The 16260-nt window shown below is 61.7% G+C and overlaps 1 protein-coding gene across 6 annotated transcripts in view; it reads right to left on the reverse strand.

Moving 5' to 3' along the window:
• Positions 1-16260, reverse strand: part of ADGRL1 (adhesion G protein-coupled receptor L1) — a 42770-nt gene that overhangs the window by 8587 nt on the left and 17923 nt on the right. For 2 of the 6 annotated variants that reach the window (XM_045492234.1, XM_045492233.1), the window contains 10 exons: positions 15034-15247; positions 11857-11966; positions 8080-8094; positions 3744-4544; positions 2636-2950; positions 1842-1945; positions 1347-1532; positions 992-1030; positions 616-799; positions 321-443 (listed from right to left, as the gene is read on the reverse strand). In XM_045492234.1, the coding sequence (XP_045348190.1) occupies positions 321-443; positions 616-799; positions 992-1030; positions 1347-1532; positions 1842-1945; positions 2636-2950; positions 3744-4544; positions 8080-8094; positions 11857-11966; positions 15034-15247 (2091 nt within the window). Of the gene's footprint in view, positions 1-320; positions 444-615; positions 800-991; positions 1031-1346; positions 1533-1841; positions 1946-2635; positions 2951-3743; positions 4545-5706; positions 5792-8079; positions 8095-11856; positions 11967-15033; positions 15248-16260 lie in introns of those variants that run through there. The other 4 variants (XM_045492237.1, XM_045492232.1, XM_045492235.1 and 1 more) reach the window with 3 other exon arrangements.

A 16260-nucleotide genomic window follows, 5' to 3' on the forward strand; every position in this document is an offset into this window, starting at 1 on the left:
GTTACCTTGAGGAAATCCCCATTCTCTGAGCCTTAGTCTCAAATGGGACAGACCTCCCTGAGCTATGAGAGTAGACTGCTTTTACACAGGAGTGAGCCCGGCAAAGTTCCTGTGCTGTGGGGCTTTGGGTGGGGTGGGGGGGGGGGGCGGGAGGGAGGACTCCACGAATCCCCTGAAATATTATGCTAGCTTGAATATAGGACAGTCTTGTGTGTGGTGGGTCCCACCCTTTTCTCGGATTCTTCAAAACCACTAAAATTTAAGAACTGATGTTTTTTGCCAGTGAAGCAGGGATGCCAGCCCAGGGTTTGGGCACTGACCGTTGCGGCTGTTCTGCTTGATGGTATTGGCGGACAGCTGGATGGAGTTCTCGCTTGGGTACTCCTGGGGGAACACCAGCTCCTGCACTTGGCCCTCGGTGTTGAGGACTGTCACCTCCAGGACTGTGGGGACAGGGGACGGCAGGACAGATGTGGTTGCGGTCTGTCCCCAGTCCAGAGGCCCAGCTATGGCAAGAGGCCCAAGGCCAGGGCATCCCCCGTGGTCTCTGGGCTGCAGCCCTCACAGTTCGAGATTTGCACTTGAACTTGCCCTGGTCATGACCGCAGCACTCACCCACATTCTGCTTGGCAGCCAGGAAGCGGGCGGGCTCCCTGACATTGTCGGCCAGCAGGAAGGCACCCTCCTCCAGGACATCCAAGAGCATGGTGGCTGTGTGCACCTGCTCCGTAGCATTCATGTCCTTCCAGGATTCCAGAGCCTCTGGCCGCAGCAGGTTGTCCACAGTCTCTACCACAGCCTACACAGGTGAGGGGGTGGCATTGTGATTCCCCCCACGTCCTCCAGTTCCTTGGGCTGGGCTCTGCATCCCTTTTCTCAGCCTCCCTCCCCAGTGCTGCCTGGGGCGTGCCCAGAAGCCATGAGGGCTGTCTCGCCAGCTCTCCCTCCCCTGCTGCTCGGCCTTGGCCAGCAGGAGCCCTCTGGGCCTCACCTTGATGTAGTCTTTGCAGGTTCTCTCCCGCTTGTGCATCTGGGAAAAGAGAGAGAGTTGCTGTCATTTCCCTCCGCCCCCCGCCCAGCCCCCCATGCTGACACGTCCGGGCCCCAGATAGGTTGCTCTTCCGTAGCTGTTACCGACCCAGGGCTGGGCCACGAGCAAGACCTATTCCTAAGGGACCCCCAACCCTAAGGACCACCCAGGGCAACTTGAGAGGAAGATCCAACATGCCTAGGACCAGCCCTCTCTGACCACCATGGGTGGCAGTCCAGCGTGGAGGTACCAGGCTGGCTCTTCTTGAACCCTCAGGGCACTGCCCCACCCTGTTGGCCCCACTGCCACGCCCCACCTTGTTGTAGTTCTTGCCAGCTGACTCGCGCTCGATGGGCCGCAAGGCCTGCAGCTGGGCGTCCAGAATATCCAGCAGCTGCTCCATCAGCTTCACGGAGGAGGACACGTCACCCGCATAGATGGAGCCTCGGGTGTGACGGGCTAGCTCACTGGCAATGTTGGCTGCATTCTCCCCACTCTTGATCTGTGTGAGGTGGAGTAGGGGCCCCCGGCTACCTCAGAGACCATCCTGCTTCCCGCATGTTCCCTTTTAACATGCCCAGCCTGCTTGGCCCCTCTCCTCCCTCTCTCTCTGGCCTCTTTGCCCTCCCCATCCGTCTCTGTTCCCGCAATAGGCCAGGGAGGGGACCCCACACAGTCCTGGCTCCCAGACCTGCCGGCCTATTTGTCTCCCCAATTGCTCTACTGCCCCCAGTGCGCCTTGTGCCCGGCCACCCAGGGCCCAATGTGCAAGCAAATGTGCCAGTCTGGAAGGGGCAGCTGCTGCTGGTACCTTCTGGGCCACCTGGTTGACCCAGGGGGAGGTGCAGTTGCTGAGGTCAGGGCCCCGGGGGTTCCAGAGCCCCAGGGCTGGTAGACACTGGAAGGAGGCAATTCCTGCAGGGACAGACAGGAACAGAGAAGGGGGCCACAGGGAAGGAGAGGAGAAGGGGCCACAGCAGGGAAAAGAGATAACAGAGGAGAACAAGTAGGTGAAGGAAACACGGAAGACCAGACATGAAGAGGGCCGGACAGTCAAGAGAGACATCACTCTGAGGTGACGTAAGCCACCCCTCACTTCTCAGCTCCCCCTCTTGGTTCCTCCTCCTTCCATCTTTGCCCACCAGAAATGGAACTTTCTAGCAAAGTCCATCTTGGAAGCCCTCCCTCTCCCTGAAGCCACTTCAGACCCTCCCCTTGGATCGCTCCACTTGGAGCACGGGGTCCTGCCCCCCCCCCCCCCCCCCCGCCCCAGGGCACTCGAGCTGCTCTCTGTGCTGCTGCTACTGGCTGCTCCAGGGCCCGAGTCACCTCCTGTGGGCTCCCTTCACGGTCTGCCCGCCACTGCAAGAGGGGACAGGGCAGGGGGACTCACTGAGCTGCTCCTGTGCCCTGAGAGCACAGCTGCAGAGGTCAGGCGTGACCCCTGTCCTCAGAAAGCCCATGCTTGGGCGTGGAACGTGAACAAGGGAGTGTGCCTGGGCCAAGCTGAGTGGCGGACACGTTCCCGACCCCTTCCCCGGCCAGACCAGATCTGGCCACTCCCCAGGCCAGCCACAGTGAGGCGGCCGCAGCCTCTGTACTCACCTCGGGTCCCCTTGGGGCAGGGCCTCTCCACCAGCATGCCCTGCTGGGTGGCCGGCCACTGGACCCGCCGCACCTCTCTAGGTTCACAGAAGAGCTCTGGGGACACGTGCAGGTTGGGGGCTGGGGGCCGCCGGGTGCTGGGAGCTGGGGCTGTGGCTGGAGGCAGGTCAGGTCCCAGCTGGTTGATGGCACCCACAGGGTGTGTGGTGAGGGGCACCCGGCGGAGCGGGGTGGTGGCTGCGGGCGAGGCCGTGCTGGTGAGGGGTGTGGGTCGGGCTGTGGTGGTCGTGCTGACAGGTGGGGAAGTGGCTGGGCCTGGAAGCGAAGAGGGTATCCAAGGCAGAGTCACCCCTGTGCCCGGAGTCCTGCCGTGGTGTGCCCAGGCACGGGGTCTCTGGCATTCTAGCATGTTCCCTAAAGTGGGAGGATGTCCTGGTCCCCCCTGGGTCTGGGAGATTTCCCCTGGCCTCTCTCTACCCCCAAGACCACCAGAAACATCAAAAGGCAGTAAAAATCCACTTGAGTGTACCCTGAGGTATGAGAGCAACCAGAGAGCGCAGGCCAGGAAGAGGATGTCACAACACAGGCACCTGCCATCCCCGTTCCACTCTCCGGCCTCTGTGACCTGGCCGAATCCCGGTGGAGGCCTCAGATCCCCATTTTGCCAATGAGGTTGGATTAGATGGGGCTCCCTGCGGCTGCTCAGAGCTGGCTGAGGGCAGCTGAGAGAGCAAAATGAGACTGCCCAGGGACACTCAGTCCTGGCATCTTTACTGACCCCAGGCTTTCACCCAAGATTTTGGGCCCAAAGTGCCCAGGCCCCTGGGCCAGGCGGGGGGTGACTTAGTGGTTAGGAGCGCAGAGCCCTGGATATAGACCGGCAGAGAAGTAAGCACGCCCCTACTGCCCTCCCAGTGCTTCAGTCTCTGCACCTTACGTAAAAGGCAGGAACGATCCCCGCCCCATAAGCCATGACGACGAACTGAGAGGCTGAGACCAGCCTCTGTCCCGTGCTATTTGTCGTTGACCTCCCCGCTCTCAGCACGCAGTATACCCCCACCCCACGCCAAGCAACCAAGGAGGCAGAGCCCAGGGCAGCCAAGCCTACCCGCACTGGGGTCGGGCGGCCCGAACTCCAGGCTGTAGCGCACCACAAAATAGTTGTTCCAGACGTAAAGCTGGTTGTCGCGAGGGTTGTAGTCCACGGAGGAGACGAACTGGTAGGGGTTGGGGAAGGCCAGGCTCACGGGCTCCTCGCGGTTGGCGTTGGTGTTGAAGGCGTAGTCCACGCGGTTGCCCGCCGCCTCGCTGTCGTCGTCCACGTACACGGAGCGCAGCACGTACAGGACCCCGCACACCATGAAGGCGTTGGACGCCGAGCGCTTGTCGTAGCCGGTCTCCCACGTGCCCTCGAAACGCAGCGTGTAGGGGTTAAGCTGGCTCACCACCAGGCGCCCGTTGTTGCCCTCGGTGGCGTAAATGACCCACAGCCCGTTCTCGTCCACAGCTAGGTCGATGTCGGTCTTGCCCCCCCAGCGGTAGGGCGAGGTGTCGTGGTAGTTGGCCGTGTTGATGACCGTCTCCCCGCTCTTGATGCGCGTGCGCAGGTCGTACTTGACGATGTTGCGCGTGCGCTCCTTGTTGTAGAAGACGGCGCCGTCATAGACCACGAAGCCCGTGCCGTCCACGCGGTTGGGCAGGCGGTAGGTGGTGGTGTGGCGCGCGGCCACGTAGTCCTCCCACGAGGCGTACTCGGTCAGCGTGTCCGTGCGGTAGGGGATCCAGGGCATGACGTAGATACGGTCGCCCGCCTGCAGCGGGTCCTTGCACCAGGCGCCAGACTGGTGTTCCGACTCGTGCGTGGAGGTGGGCTCCAACACCTTCTGCAGGGTCCCTGGGCACACGAAGACTGGGCCGGGCGGATGGGAGGGCGGGGAAGACATGGGGAGAGGAGGCGCAGAGGCGAGGGAGGGGGAGAGAGAGAGGCAAGTTGGTCACGCGGCCTGGGGTAGCCAGGCTGTCCCCTCCTGCTGCTGCAGTCACGGTTGCTTGGTAGGGCTGGTGACGGGAAGGGGGTTTCCGGGCTGGGACCCCTGCCCTGCCCAGCTGCCCCTCTCCCTGGAGAGGTCAACCCTGGAGGCCATTAAGAGCAGGGTTAGTGTGTGGGGTGGTGGTACCCCTCTCCTTCCCTGGCTGCTAGAGACCCCACAGGCTGGGGATAAAGGGTTTGGCAAGAGCCCTTCCAGAGTCGTCTTCGTGTGCCTTAAGTGGGGGCGGAAAGATCTCCTCACTGCAGCCACTGGTGGCTTTGAGGCTCCAGGGACTCAGTGCCCTGCTCCTTTACCATCGTCACAGCCCCCTACGGAAGAGCTATGGGTCGAGGGTCCCATCCTTCCCCAACCACACCAGGACAGATTTTTTTTTTTTTTAAACTCTTTCTCCCCTCTCCCCCCAACCCCCCGCAAAAATTGCAAGGTAGAGTGATGTTTCCGTACCCACAGTGGGTGTCAGGAGTGCCCCCCTATTCCAGGGTGGAGGAGGCACCCAGGGTTCCCGATGCAGCCTGTGCCCCCACCCCCCCACCCAGTACCCACGAAATCAGCAGGTGAGGAAGGGTTTTTGGAAAAATCCAGCCCCTCCCTGATGGTGCCCCGCCCTGCCCCCAGCCGGCAAGGTCTCTCATGGGGTTTGTTCAGCAGCAGACACTGACACTGGTGCACGGGGGTGGGGGAGGTTGGGGGACATGGGAAAGGAGGGGGCTTCCCGGGAGAGTTGGGGAGGGGAAAGGAGAGCTGCGTGGAGGGAAGAGAGACAAGGTGGGGGGGCCTCGGCGAGGTCCTGGCTCCAAGGGAGGCACGCTGGAGACCACCTGGGAAGAAAGGGTTAGTGCTGGCGAGGAGAGAGGGGTGAGCAGAGAATTCACTCCAAGGCCCAGGCCCGACTGAGGGTCCCTCGGGGGGGCAGTCCCAGGTCCAGCTCAGAGGGGGCAAGGGAGGGAACCAGGAGCTAGGATAAAGACCCAGCCCGCCCCAGCCGGCCCGCCCCCTCCCCTGCCCCGGACCCCGATTTACCTGCGACCATCCCCGGCTCGGGAGGAGGGACCAAGGCACCGCTGATGTCAGAAAGGTGGGGGGCCCCGCCCCACCCCCCCATTCCCTGAAAAGGAGGAAAACCTCAACTGCATCTCGTTGGCCGCCGCTGGCCTGCCCACCCTTGCCCCGTCACACCCCGGTGCCACCTACTCCTAGCCTCCCCTCACCGACCCGGTAGGGGTCTGGACTCAGGAGTGGGGATGTCCAGACGCCCCTCCCTCCAGGATGGCCGGGCCTCCCTCTCACCTCCCTGCTGGCCGAACCCACACACAGGCCAGGGTGAGGGTTTGCAGTGAATTCTCTGCTCCTGCTTGGCCTGTCACCAAAGCAGCTGGCCCCAGGGGGAAAAGGGAGGGCTGGGACCTGGTGCGGGCTTGGGGGGCAGCCCCAGTGGCAAGAGGGTCTTGGACAGGCACCACTCCTCACTCCCCCACGTCCAGCCTCTTCACCAGGCTTGGGTGGGGGGATGTCCAGCCCTCCCTTCACAGCATCAGGGACGGCTTGGCCCGAGGGTCCCCGGGCACAAAGCAGCCAGGAGCACACCCTGTTTTAGGAGGGGGAGGGGAGCCTGGGACACAGACGTCAGCAGGGACCAGAGGGATCCTGGCTTGCGCCCTAGGGCTCCACCATCTCCTTGTCCCCAGTGCCCTGAGGGGTTGGCCTGCGCCCTGTGTCCCGCACACCTGGCCTCCAGCTTTTTCCTCTGTGCCCAGGTCTCCCCTCTCCCCAAGCCAGGACCCCTGCCAGCTCTGTGGCCCCTGAGCAGATGTGTCTGTGTGTGGGGGGGGGGGCGGTGGGAGGCCTCAGAGCCTGACCTGGTCAGAAGGGTGTGGAGGAGGAAAACGTGGTTAGAGGTTACCCCGGGGAAGGGGGAGAAGATGAGGAAGGGTCTGCCTGGGGCCTTTGACAGCAAGGACCCTCCCCAGCACCAAGCTCCCAACACCTCCTCTTCCCTCCCCCCTCCCCCCCCGCCCCCCCCTCCCCACCCCCCTCCTCGAAGAGAAAAGATCCAGGGCTGCAGGGTCCAAACCACCACCGGGCCTGTAAGAAGAGTGTCTCAGGGAGAGAGAGGGAGAGAGTGGCGGGGCAGTGAGGGTCGGGGGCCTGGGCTGGCTACCCAGGCCTCTCTGAGGTGGGGGAGGGCAGGGGGAGGGGAGCAGCTCGGAGGGACCCCGCCCCACCTTCCTCAAAGGGATGCTCCACAGACCACCGTAATTTCAAGGCAAAAAACGACCCTGAAAGGATGGCTCGCCCGCAGCCAACCTCAAAGCTGTCATTTCCCCCCAAATTCAGGGGAGCGCTGGGCCATCTCCAATATCCCACCCACCCTCGAAGTTCTTCCGCGGCAGTGTGCCCCCCCGCCCCCCCCCCCCCAACACCAAAGGCCAGAGAGCTCCACCCCACCTTGGAGTTTTCCCCTTCCCCTGCTGAAGGTTAACCCTGCAAGAAATTACGGTGCTCACGGAAGTCCCCAGACCAGGCATGTACCTCCCCCAACCCCCCTCTCCCTGGTCCTCTAACCAAAACAGCCCAGAAGAAACCCTGACTGCAGCTTTGCAAGTGTTTCAGAACCAGAGAAAACGTTCCCCCACCCCGCGCTCCCCCCCACAGCGAGGCCCACCCCCACCCCTTCCCCCCCAATTTGGCAGACTGCCCTCCCAAGGCTTGGGACAGCTGACATCCCTCCCCAGGGCTGGGCCCCCGGCTGGTCAAGGATGGGGGTTGGGGGTGGGGGAAACTGGTGCTCCGTGCTCCAAAACAGCTCTGGGCCTTGGAAACGCCAAACCAGAAGGAACTTATGCCACCAGGAGCCCGAGAGATAGAAGGAATCTGCTCCCCCAAAGGAAAACAAAGGTGTCCCCTCCATCCCGCCTCCCCTGAGCCAGACACGTGTTACAAAAGTTGGGGCAGGAAGAAAAGGAGAGAGACCCGGTGCACTCTGCCCCCAGCTGGGAGCCAGACAAGGGGGTCCCTCCCTCCCCTCCCGCCCTGGATGCTTACGCACGTCTCCTGAAGGAGGCAAAAGAAGTGTGAGAGAAGGCCAGGTCCCCCCTGAAGGGCTGGGACGAGGGAGGAGGGACAGGGAGAGACCGAGAGAGAGAAAAAGAGGCAGAGAGAGAGAGAGAGAGAGAGAGAGACAGAAGGTCCTGCCCGTGCTCAGAGAGGAGCTTCCTCGGGTGTCTGGAGGGTGGAGTCGCCCGTGGCGGCACCAGGGCTGGCCCCACCGGGAGGACACCCGGGGTGGGGGGTGGGGAGAAGAAGGGGCCAAGAGGGGAGGGCGGGTCACATAAGTATGGTACAGGTAAGAACAAAGTGTGAGTTAGGGGTTAGCATTGGTAACAGTGCGTTTACCTTTCTGCTCCACTTCTACTTTAAGCATCGGAAGAGAGAGAGAAAACAAATTGAAAAAAAATGTGCAAGAAAAAAAAGAGAAAAAAAAAAGATTAAATTGCTTTCGTTTCTTATCTGGCAACATGCCCCCTTTTCCTTTCTTTCCTCATCCTGGTTCCCCAACCCCGAAACGTAGCATCAGCTCAGCCCCCGCCCCCAAGTCCCTTCCTCTGGGGAGGGTGTCGGGGGAGACAGTCACAGGGAGGGGGAGACACGCGAGGACAGAGACCAAGAGAGACACGGGGGGGGGGGGTGTGTACAAACAGGCAGGTGGACGGAGCCCTCAGATGGGTGGGAGCACCCTCGGTGCAGTGGGGGTTGGGGAGGGGGTAGCTTCAGCTGGAAGGTAGGCTCTGGTTAGGGGAGCACCAGGGGCGAGGGGGTGGGGAAGAGCCACACGGGTCCCCTCACACCCTGCCTGCTGCCCTCCAGCTAGAACCAGGGGCCCAGGGGGAGGGGGTTCAGTGCCTCCAGGGGCCTGGGTGCCCCCAGCTGAGAGAGCATGCTGAGCTCCTTCCCTTTCTGTGCTGGCCGTGCTAGAGTCCAGCCGAGCTCCTCCAAGCCCTCGCAACCCAGAAGAAGCCAACACAGAGAGAGAGAGGGCGGCAGAGTGGAACACAGAGTGACGGAGAGGCAGACAGGCAGAGCCCCTGGGCCTCGGAGAGCCGGGTGGGGGAGACAGAGGCAGAGAAGGAAGAGGCTGGGGTGGGGGAACATCACAGACAGCAGGTGGGGGCACAGACACGCTCCCACGCTCCCCAGCTCCCCCGGGGCAAGCCTGTGGCTCCGTTTGTCTGCCTAGCCCCCCCACCCCTGGGGGCCCGGGAGCCAGGAGCCCCCTGTCTGCTGCCCAGTGGGCGGGCGCACCTAGGGGAGGAAGGGGCACGGTTAGAATGTGCTCAGCTGCAAGGCAAATCCAGCGTTAGTCGGGCCTGTCTGGATGTGTGTGTGTTTGTGTGTGTGTGTGGTGGTGGGGGGGGGGGAGTCCCACACACCCACTGCCCCCTCCCCACGGTGGCCCCTACACCCACCCCTGACTCGCCCGCACCAGCACTGGGGTCACCCCAGCCTCTGAAGCCCAGGGCCAGATGGCTGCCCAGGCTGCTCCCCCTTCAGGCTCTGTGTCCCTGGCCCCTCAGGATCTTCTGGCCGGGGCCTTGCTCCCCTGCCGCCTCTCTAGAGGCACAAGCAGGGAGTCCACAGGGGAGTGTTTGGCTTCCTTCCCAGCGCCTCATCCAGGGCCTGGCACACAGGAAGTGCTCAGCGAACAGGAACATCGCGGGACGAGTGAGTGCCCGCCTTCCTGTTCTCTGGCCTAGCTACCCTCACCCTTGTTAACTGCAGTCCCCACTTCTTCTGGAACCAGGAGCTACACCCCCACACCCCTGGGTCCTGCCTGTCGAGGGCACACACGGCCCCACGTGTCCCAGACACATTCACTGCGCGTCCTGCCTCCCCCGGGGCTCAGGCTAGCTCTCTCCCCCAGGCCGGAGCTGCCCATGCTTGGGCCATCCAGTCTCTGTGGGCCGTGCCCCCTGGCCCACCCTCGGGGGCCGGGGGGCGGTCAGCTTCAGGAGGCCCGTAGGCCTCTTTCCTCCCTGTGCTGCGTAACTTTTTTCCTGCTTCTTCACCCACGTGGCGTCCACTTGCTTTGGACTCGACTTGGATCAAGGTCTTCTTTTCCTGCCCTTTATCTCACCTACCTCAGGAGGAGTTGTGTTCGTCACTAGTCATTACTTTTGGTTTTGATTACCAACGGCAGTAATGTTAACTGGTAAAAATCGCTACAAGTAGCCACAACAAAAGCAATGACTACCAAGTACCTAGCACTTGGTAAGTGACGAAGTGCCAGGAGCTGTGCTAGGAACTTCCCAGGTAGTTTTTCAAGAGCCCTGTCTGCGGATGGGGAAGCTGAGGCTCAGTGAAGTGAAACGACACAACTGAGGCCACTGAGCAGCTGGCAGAAGCGGGCACCGTTTCTCTGACACCTATGGTGCGGGGCGCACGAGGCGCTTCACCCACATTCTGTCTACTGCTGGCCGCATCCCTGGGAAGGGGCCCCTCCCGCCATCACAGATGAAGGTGCAGGCTAAGCTGGCTCGGAAGGGCACCCGAACCCTTGCTGAGCACATCCTGAACCAGGCTCGGGTCTGGGCGCTGGGGCATGAAGACGAAGCCTCTGCCCTGGGGGAGTTTACACCCGCACCTGCCACAGGGAGCCAGCTCTGCGGCCAGCCTCAGGTCAGGCGTTTCACACACACCGTCTCCTGGACTCTCGCCTCCTTTGGCCGCAGCTCAGAGAAGTTAAGTCATGTGCTCAAGTTTCAGAGTCAGAAAATCCAAGAACCAGGCTGAGCCGCAAACCCAGCCTGATTTCCCTGCTGTGCAATGCTCCCAGCCTCCCGCCTTCCTTCCCTGATGCCCCAGCCACGGGGGTGGATGGGCAGTGTCCCCAGTGCTGTGGGGAGGCTTCAAAGATCAGATGGGCGTCCCCCTCAGGTGGCGGCTGGAGGCCTCCGTTGCTGAAAGGAAAGGGTGAGGAGTAAAAGAAGGTTATGGAAGCACATAGGTGATCCTGTTTCCCCCGGCCTGTACGCCATCACCTGCGAGGAGAAATCAAAGGTTGAGGGGGACGGCTGGGGTGGGAGGGCAGAGGAGGGAGAGTCACAGGGCCTCCTGCTCCCCTGCCCCTGCCCCCCACTCTCTGACACTCTGGTGGCCCTGCCTCCTCCCCCATCTGCCCGGAGGCCCTACCTCCAGGTTGGCTACATGAAGCTGGCAGGGAGAGGAGGGGAATGGATGATGGGGAGAAGGGAAGGGAGAGTGAGGGCAGGAAAGAAGGGCCATGTTAAGAGCAGAGCGCTGAGGAGGAGAGACCCTGTCTTTGTTTGCTCCCTTTGGCCAGAGGCAAGAAAGCCAGGCCCCTGGCTCCCCAGATCACCCTCCTCAGGCTTCCTGGGGGGGGGGGGTGGGGCACTCTAGTCCAACATGGCAGCACTTCCCTTGCAGACAGGAAGTGCTACCATGGTAATGGGCAAACTAACCAAGAGATAGTAGCTGAGGAAGATGCCCCTAGTCCTTCGAACCAGATCTGCCGCCAGGCCTCAGACGGTGGCCTGCCTCTCTGTGGGTTTGGAGTCCAGCTTCCAGGACTGGGAAGGGGCAGGACTAGGAGTATGTGAGAAGTGAGGGCGACGAGAAAGAGGAGAGGGAGTTGAGAAAGGAGATGGAGTGAGTGAGAGGGAAGAGCAGGCGTGTAAGGTGGGGTCAGGAGAGGAAGAGATGTGAGAGGGGAAGGAGGCAGAGAGGCTGGAGGGCAGCAAGGCCCAGGCCCAGGGAACAGGAGACTGACAAGTGCACCGACCAGAGTTCTGGCCTTGAAGTGTTAAGTGAGCAAGGGGCACGTGCAGGAGCAGGGCTAATGGGCCAGAGTAACAAGAGGTGGGGAAGGTGCCCTGGGGATGGGGACAAAGTCTGTGAGCGGGGGGGGGGGGGGGGGGGGGGGGGGGGCAGGTTCCGAGTGTGGACAGAGGGGCTGGGAGAAGAAAATGTGTGAGGGAGGGAGCAGGCCGGCTGTCCCCCAAGTACCTGGTCCCGACTTGGCCCTGTGCGTGCGTGTGTGTGTGTGTGTGTGTGTGTGTGTGTGTGTGTGAGAGAGAGAGAGTCAAGGTGTCTCCTCCTCGCTTGCTTCTGGGAGGGGGAAGGGCCCGTGTCCGCACAAGGAACAAGATGACTCACTGTAGGGGACACAGTCGTACTGCACCTCCAGGTACTTGTAGGTCCCAGGACAGGGGTCGGGAAAGGCGTCAGAGCCGGCAACCACCACGCACTGGGTGCGGTTGTTACACCTGAGAGAAGAGACAAGGAGCTGAGATAAGACAGGCCTAGAACTGGGGGGGGGGGGGGGGGGCGGCATCTAGGGCCAGGAGAGGAACGCGCCCCCCCAGGCTGAGAAGCAACTCTGGCGACCAGGGCCCGCGGCCTTGTGGGGGCATCGTGTCCCGTTTCCTGCCTGCTCTCTCTTTCCCACCACACAGGTTTCTTCTGTTCTCAGCCTCAGGGCTGGGCCAGAGCTGCGCCCCAGAAACTGCTTCCCTGGCTGCCCTTCGCCATTTTCATCCCATCGGAGGGTCACGCCCGCCGTTACATCCTTGGCGTTTTTCCCGAACTGACCATAAGACGCGAGGCCACACGTGCGGGGACGAGGTGGCGTCTCCGCCAAAGTGCTGCTAACGAGACGCTCACGGTGCCTGTCTGCGTCCACCTCAGGCCACGTCTTAGGCGTACGTGTCTCGGCCTTTGGACGGCGCCGCTGTGACCACGTGCAGGTAGGACACGGGCAGTCTCTCGGCCTCGTGCGGAAGCCCCTCTCAGTTCCCCAAGGGGACTTGGGAGTCCCCACCCACTGCCCGGGAGCCCGGCTAGCACGTGAGGGGACTCCCTAACGACAAAACGAGGTTTCTCTGCTGTCTCTCCAACCAAAGTCATTAACTAACGAATCTGCTCACTCCCACCCACCTCATCCCCCTGGCTCAAAACACAGAGCACTGGCCTGGGAAGGTTAAGTAGAGGGTTGCCCAGGACCCGGCAACTGCACCCCTACTAGTCGTGTTCCCAAAGACCCAGAAGCGGGCGCTCAAACAACTGCTTGTACGTTCACGGCAGGACCGCTGTCGCGAGAGCCAAAGTGGGGGAACAGCCCCACTGTCCGCTGACGGATGAACGGATGAGCCAAATGTGGTCGGTCCGTGCCGTGGAACATTATTTGGCCATAAAAAAAAAAAAAAAAAGAAAGAAAGAAGTTCCGGTGCGCCACCGTGTGGCTGAACCCCGGCAACGCTGTACTGAGCAAAAGAAGTCAGACCCAAGAGGCCACGTCTCAGATTCTCTATGAAACGTCCGGAGCGGGCAAATCCAGAGAGACAGAAAGCAGGTGGTGTCGAGTGTCTGGGGGCGGGGCAGTGACTGGATGGGGTTGCCCTTCGGGGGTATGGAGATGTTCCGGAACTAGACAGGGGTGGTGGCGCACGTATTAAATAGCACTGAATTGTCCGCTTTAAGATGACGGACAGCGATACGTGAACGTCACCTCACTGTCCGGAAGAGAAAGGGGCTGGAGACCGCAGGTCCCAGCCTCCCCCTGCAGCTGGCCGTGCCCGGGAGGTGGCAAAGGGCCCACGGTGGCCTTCAAACGGGATGGGTGCAGGGAGGCACCGAGACAGCGAGAGGCGGGTGGCCTTCTTGCTTCCCGTCTTGTTTCCGGAGGCTGTCAGCCCTAAGCAGGTCGAGGAGCCTCCAGGTTTCAAGAGGGCAGAGCAACGGCCTCTCGCTCCCTGGGCCCCAGTAACCACACCGCACAGCGTCCCTGCTTTTGGAAGTGAGAACCCGCGGACACCGGAACCGGGCCGGGGAGAACACCGCAGACGCCGAGGCCAGCGCTGAACGACCGAAGTGGGCAGTGAGAAACTTGGAGGCGGGAGGTGGGAGGAAAGGGATCCCCAAGGAGGATGGGGCGTAGTCTAAGCCAAGGTTGACACCATGCAGGGTGTCAGAGAGGGAAGGGGGGGCAGGACCGCTGGAGGGGGTGCACGTTTGAGAGAGAAAAGGTGGGAGGGAGGGAACGAGGTGGCTCCAGCCTGGCCCACCGGTCAGAGCCACCTGCCCGTGCCCACGCCCTGCCCAAAAGCCTCTGGAGGCTCTCAGTGACCCTGCCCCATGACTTATTCTAGAATCTTCTGCCAACATTCAAGAGGCTGCCGAGCTGGCCCCAGCCCTCCTCCCCTTCTTCAGTTCTGTGCTCTGGATCCTGGAGTGAACCTTATGCCCTCTCGGGCCTTTAGCAAAAACTCAGTGAATGCCTCTGTATCTGGCTGGGGACAGCAGTGACAGACACAACGCCCTGTCCCCATGGGGCAAAGACAAAACGAACACAATAACAGAGGGAACTATTCTGTTCTACAGAACTGTGGCTAGAGGTCAGGGCTAGAAGATAAAGCAGGGAAGGAGCTAGGAAGTGGGGTGGGGGCAGTGATCTTAGGGTGGTCAAACGGGCCTCACCAAGAGGAGCATTAGGTGAGAAAATCTACGGAGGAGGGGAGGGAGGAGCCGTGCGGGTGTCAGGGAACAGCATTCCCGGCAGGGGGAACAGCCAGTGCCAAGACCCAGAGGAGGCCCGTGGCAGACGATGCCTGATGTATGTCAGGAGCAGGCAGGGCAGCGAGGGGGAGCGTGGAGAGGGGGAGGGCCGGGAGAGGGGCACAAGGCACAGAGTGCAGGGCCTCGTGGGCCTCGGGGAAGACAGGCTTTCGCTCTGAGTGAGGTGGGTGCTCACAGGTACCCTCTGGCTGCTGCGGGGCGGGCGGGGGAAACAGACGGTAGCGGGCGAGACAGGGCAACCCCAGGGGGAGCTGTGGCCACGGAAGCAATGGTCAAGTGTGGGCGTGGTTTGAAGCAGGAGCCGACCAGCTCTAACTGGACTTCTGCAGCAGGTGTGAGGAAGGCTTTGGCAGACCTGTCACACTCACACACAGCCTTGCACACTCAAGCACTCGCTTTCTCTTACACTCACGTATACTTCTGTCATCTGTGTTCAGGCTTCACCTCCTTGGGGAAGCCTGAGTGGCCTCTGGGCTCTCCCTCGGAGCCTGTGACACCTTCACCCTGTCCTGCTCTTGCGTTTACACTGCAAGACTGCCCCTTCCCCCCCGACTAGTCTCGGGATGGGCTTCTGGAGGCTGGTGGGGAAGACGGGCCGGGTCTTACCGGCTGTTTGCACGGGACCTGGCACCTAGTAGGCACGGAAGGAGGACTGAAGGCGTGGACAGGGCGCCCTGACCAGGGGGGTGTTTATCCAGGGACCCCGGGGACTGTCCCCACCCCTCCTCCCAGGAGCCCGGTGGGGCCGGGGCCTCTCACCTCTGTGACATGATCTTGAAGGCATCAGGCAGGTAGCATTGCACGTTCTCCATCTGGAAAGGGTCGGCGTCACAGATCTTGTCGTCTGTGCGCCCATAGTTGGCGTTCTCCACCATGATGACGTCGCTGCCTGGGCACCGCAGCTCGATGGGATAGCCTTCGCACGCCAGCTCCCGGCGCATCAGCCCGAACGGGAGCCCAGCCCGGCTCAGGCCTACGGGGAGGGAAGACCCTGCTGAGGAGGTCCCACCTCCAGCTTGGGCTGCATCCAGGAACCCCAGTTCTTTCATCTGCAAAACGGGCTTCCCAACGTGCCCAGCCGCGCAGTGAGGCCTCTGCCCTCGGCTCCCGGGGAAGTGCCTCCAAGCACCCGGAGTGTCCCGCCCGATGAGTGTCTTTGTTGACCTGGGGGCCTCGGGCCAGGTCAGACAGTCTGCACTGTTTTGGGCTGAGTTGTGTCCTCCCGTCCTCATCCCTCGTACCTCAGGATGTGACCAAATTTGAAACAGGCCATCAAGTTAAGATGAGCTGAGCCTGTTAAGGTAGGCCCTGCCCCAGTATGACCACTGTCTTTATAAAGAGGGGAAATGTGGACACAGAGACAGAGGGAAGACAGCCAGCCACGAGCCCAGGAAAGAGCGGGAACAGCTCCTTCCCTCACGACCCTTGGAAGGAGCCAGCCCCCTGACAACTTGATCTTGAACTTAAAGCCTCTAGAAACTGCAAGACAATAAACTTCTGCTGTTTCAAGCCACCAAGTCTGCAGTACGTTGTTACAGCAGGCCTAGCAAAAGAGCATAGTAAGGACGTGATCTAGGGTGGGAGTCTTGGGGTGTCAGTGTACCTCTGGAAGGGCAGGAGACTGAGGCCAGTGCTGCGGGGGGTCTCCCGCATCTATATGACTGAGCCCCAGTGAAGGCTCTGGACAGCGGGGCTCGGGGAGCGTCCCACGTTGGCAGGGCACCATGCGTGTTGTCGCACAGCACGTGTGACCACTCCGTGGGGAGGGGGCGAACCGCGAGCCCTGGGCACGGAAACTTCCCGGACGCTGCCCCACACACCGCTTCCCTTGGCGGATTTCCTCTGCATCCGTCGGCTGTAAGAAGCTGTCACCATGAGCACGACAGCATTCTGGAATACGCTTCTAGTGAATCATCATGTCTGAGGGTGGTCTAAGGAACTCCCGAACTTGCAGTTGGAGTCGGAAGTGAGGGAGGTCTTGGGCGC

The sequence above is a fragment of the Leopardus geoffroyi genome, chromosome A2 (genome assembly GCF_018350155.1).
Source record: "Leopardus geoffroyi isolate Oge1 chromosome A2, O.geoffroyi_Oge1_pat1.0, whole genome shotgun sequence".
NCBI classification, from domain to species: domain Eukaryota; kingdom Metazoa; phylum Chordata; class Mammalia; order Carnivora; family Felidae; genus Leopardus; species Leopardus geoffroyi.